The sequence below is a fragment of the Prosopis cineraria genome, unplaced genomic scaffold (assembly GCF_029017545.1).
Source record: "Prosopis cineraria cultivar Desert tree isolate PC_DT_omini unplaced genomic scaffold, ASM2901754v1 PC10, whole genome shotgun sequence".
In the NCBI taxonomy this organism is placed as follows: Eukaryota; Viridiplantae; Streptophyta; class Magnoliopsida; order Fabales; family Fabaceae; genus Prosopis; species Prosopis cineraria.
Genome location: NW_026555341.1, coordinates 16,481,641 through 16,485,766, shown reverse-complemented (window position 1 = coordinate 16,485,766; position 4,126 = coordinate 16,481,641). Strand labels below are relative to the sequence as shown.

At 28.6% G+C, this 4,126-nt stretch overlaps 1 protein-coding gene across 1 annotated transcript; it reads left to right on the top strand.

Moving 5' to 3' along the window:
* The first annotated feature begins 1,666 nt into the window (after positions 1 to 1,666).
* Positions 1,667 to 3,106, top strand: LOC129323134 (thioredoxin H2-like). Its single transcript, XM_054969709.1, has 3 exons — positions 1,667 to 1,884; positions 2,000 to 2,122; positions 2,663 to 3,106. The coding sequence occupies exons 1-3, from the start codon at positions 1,729 to 1,731 to the stop codon at positions 2,792 to 2,794; spliced, it is 411 nt and encodes a 136-aa protein (XP_054825684.1). The 5' UTR covers positions 1,667 to 1,728; the 3' UTR covers positions 2,795 to 3,106.
* Positions 3,107 to 4,126: the final 1,020 nt, after the last annotated feature.

Below are 4,126 nucleotides of genomic sequence, written 5' to 3'. Positions count from 1 at the left end.
TATTCTCAAAGTCAGTTTTTAAACTATAAGTAAACTAAATTACCTAACAAAAAAAAATTAGGTGAATTGGGTCCCAAGCTCATCACAAATTCAAAAGACATTATAAAGATATTTACATATTGCCCACCAACAAGGTCCGTACATCAAAAAACGAGATTTGAAACTATAATTTTATTATTATAGGTCAAATTCTTATTAATTGGACCAATCTTTGTTGGTGGATGTTCAATATTTTAAGTAGTTTGGATTGTAAGAATAACATGGCAACCATTATTCATATTTTATGATATGTCACTCTATCACAGCTTCTTGAGTTCTATGAGAATTTCTCTCAACTAAACTGATTTGACCAACTATCTTTGAAAAATAAAATAAGATTTTATCACTTTTTCAAATGATTATGAGATTATATTACATTATCCAAAATAATTAATCCTAATTATTTAAAATTTAAATTTAGTATTCATCTGACAAAAAATCCCCAACACAATCTAATCTTTATTTAAAATCCACTTAGAATCACAATAAAATATTCTTTTTAAAAAAATAAACATCATTCTTTATTACGATATATGGGGTCCCTTTTAAGGGGAGGAAAAAAAAAATCTTTAAATCCAACTCACTTAAATTTTTTCTACATAAAAACAAGGATTTAAATCTTCTGATATTATTCAATTATGTGAAGATTTTATTTTTAAAAAGAGAGAGAAAAGTTTATATTTATAAAAATAATAAAATGAATAAAAATTCAAAAAAAAAACTTTACACAAATTAGCACAAATTTCAATCTAGAGAATTTGAATCTTAGAAACAAACATCTACCTGAGTTTGATATAATATTATATCGGACAAGAATTTCTATTATTACCAGATTAAAGCTGATATACTGGTTCATAAGAGGGTATCTAATTATAGTAATTATTCAAAATCTAGCTATAAAATTAGTTTGAGAAAGTCACAGTCAAGGACCACTGGACACAACTGATTTATCTGCAGAACCAAATAATGCTGATATTAATTTGCAGGACCAAAAAAAACCAATATATAATTAAAATTTTTTGTGAAAAGATAAAGCTACTACCCCTTTTATATAGGGAATTAAGTGTTGTTTAAAATGGCAATGAATTTTTTTTCTCAAATAGAGACTTGTTCACTAAATTATAATAATTCATCTCTATCAAATTAATATTTTGGGAGTTGTTAATGAAGGAATTTATTGTTAAAATAAAAAGTAACTTATTTTTCCTAGGTGAGAACTTATTAACCAAATCACAACACTTATTCCTCTCTACCACCACCGAGTTAATTTTTTAGAGTTATTAATAAAAGAATTTATTATTATTAAAATGGAAATAAAACTTTTTTCCTCCGAGTGGGGACTTCTTTTTAAAAGAGTATAGATACATAAAGGGGTAGTTTTATCATTTTATAACAAATTTTAATTACATTTATGTCTTTTGATCCTTCAAATTAACATAAAAATTATTTAGTCTAACATAGCAATTAATTGTGTCTAGTGGTCCTTGAGTGTGATTTCCCCATTAATTTGCACATTGGCCAGCCTATGAGCATCTGATGCATAAAGAAAAAAATGATAAACTATTTGCCCACTGCCTTTATAAACTTATATATAAACAACCCAACACTGTAAGTTGCACCACCCAATCCAAAGTTTCTCAAGATCGCTCTAAAAGAAAGAGAAGTTGTTATTATAAATATTAAGAGAAAATGGGAGCCAACCTTTCACAGTTGGATAATGTTGTATATCATAGATCATCTTCACTGTCATCTTCACACTCGCCATCTCCTTCTCGTATCATCACCTTCCATTCCTCTGGTAAATGGAAGGCTCACTTTGATGCCTCCAAGTCAACAAACAAGCTGGTGAGATCAGTTTTTCAATTCAGCCTTTAATGGTTATTACTTGATTTCTAGTTCTTTAATTTGATTAGAAAGTTCAGTACTGAATCTTGTTCATACTATAATTTCTTTGTTGAAGATGGTGATCGACTTCACGGCCACGTGGTGCGGACCCTGCAAAACGATGGATCCGATTATCAAAGAGTTTGCTGCTAAATATGCTGACGTGGAGTTCATCAAGATTGATGTGGATGAGCTGATGGTATATATATCAGATCATTCATATTTACCTTTAATTTCTTAATAATCCAAAAGTTACGAGGCTTCAATCGCATGGGACTTTTTAGCTTGTCCAAGTATATGAATGAACTTAAATCGATTTGGAAAGTCTCATGTCAGATAAAGTTAATTCAATAACTAATATAAAATAAACAAGAAAGATTCATAAATTAATTTGACCCTTAAAATTTTGAGTTAATATGTGGCTTCCTTTTATTATCCTTGTCATTTCTCCTCTCCTCCCCTTTCCGAGTAGTTACTCTTCATTTCTAGCAAGATTTTGAATGGTTGTGAATTTTATTATATATACATATACCATGCACCTTTTTAAGTTATATATTATTGCAAAGGTTGTGTGCGCGTATAGAAGTCACACTGCTCATGACTTAAATTATAAATAGTCTCTACGGAGAAGGAGCCCCATTATTCATGGCTTGTGTGCATAAATATATAGAGATTACACACATATATATATATGTATATATATATACTGATGAGAAAATAATAATGGAAACTTGATCAGGAAGTGGCACAAGAGTTCAAAGTGCAAGCAATGCCAACATTCATACTCATCAAGAAAGGAAAAGTTGTGGACAGGACTGTGGGAGCCAGGAAGGAGGAGCTTCAGAAGCTCATCGAAAACCACAGAAAATGAATATATATTATATTATATTATATATATGTATGTATATGTATGTGGCGTAATAAGTAAGTCAGCATGACTAGCTAGCTAGATCTGCTCTATCTCTTTATATATATATATATATATATATATAACTAGGGTGTGACCTTTATTATTTATATTTCTGAGTATGGAAGAAGAACCATTAGCGTTATGTAGACCAAACATTGCATGAAAGAGGACAAAAAATTAAATAAGTTGTGTCCTTACTTTGTTTGCCATGAAGATGGCGTGATCTTGTTCATCATATATAAATATTATTGAGGGTTTGCTTTGAGGATTCAATCTATGTATATGTTTCCAGTTTATTTATGAATTTCAGATCTTTTAGGTTGGATATGGGACCAATTTTTCATATTTGTTTAATAAAATAAAAGAAGTAGGACTATAGTTGGAAAAGACAATTAGAAAAGTTATCAAATATCTATATTTTGAATTAAGTAAGACTTCTAGAAAGTATTTTGTATTACAATCTGGAAAAAGTATGTAACAAGAGATAATTTGTCTTAAACTATACATATAATATTGGAAATTACGTTTTTTTTTAATGTGAGGTGGAGGTGTTTTATTTGCTATCTATATCAAGGGTCCTTCCAATCATTGAAGGAATCGAATTTAATATTATTATAAAAACATTAAGAGAAATTTTCCGTAGAATATATTTTTTTTTAGAGTCAAAAGGAAATTTACTTTTAAATTATAGGCTCATGAGGTTATGAAACTTTAAACTTATTTTTTGTGTAATGTTCTTCTTCAACATTTTAAAATTAAAATCTCACCCTTATCATTAGCAAAAATTAACTTTGATTGTAAGTTGACCATAAAATTATAAAAAATGACCCAAAAAATTATAAAAAAAATCCCAAAATTTACAATCAAGGATCCCAAAAATTACAGAAAATCACCAAAAAAAAAATTCAATCAACCTTCTTGGTTCTTTTCTATAACTTTTGATATCTTTTTCTGTAATTTTTATAACAACCAACAGTCAAGGTTGGCATTTGTTAATGGTAAGAACAATATTGTACCGTTTTAAATTATTGAAAAGGATTATTGTACTAAAAATGAATTTAATGTTTTAGACATACGTTCTTGACTCTATAATTTAGGGGCAATTTTGCCATTAAATCCTTCTTTCTCTCTCAAACTAATTTACCAAAGATGCTTTACTTTAGCAGAGTATTTGTCATTTAATTAGCAGGTAAGCATCACGTTCAATTAATTTTATATTGCCTTTGGACACTGATCATCAAGATCTTCTGGAACAAGCCATTTTAAAGGTCAATGGATCAATATCAATATAAA

Coding starts and splice junctions, on each gene's coding strand:
- LOC129323134 (XM_054969709.1), top strand. CDS start 1,729: ATGGGAGCCAACCTTTCACAGTTGGATAATGTTGTATATCATAGATCA. Junction 1,885..1,999: donor CCAAGTCAACAAACAAGCTG/GTGAGATCAGTT, acceptor TCTTTGTTGAAG/ATGGTGATCGACTTCACGGC. Junction 2,123..2,662: donor TTGATGTGGATGAGCTGATG/GTATATATATCA, acceptor AAACTTGATCAG/GAAGTGGCACAAGAGTTCAA.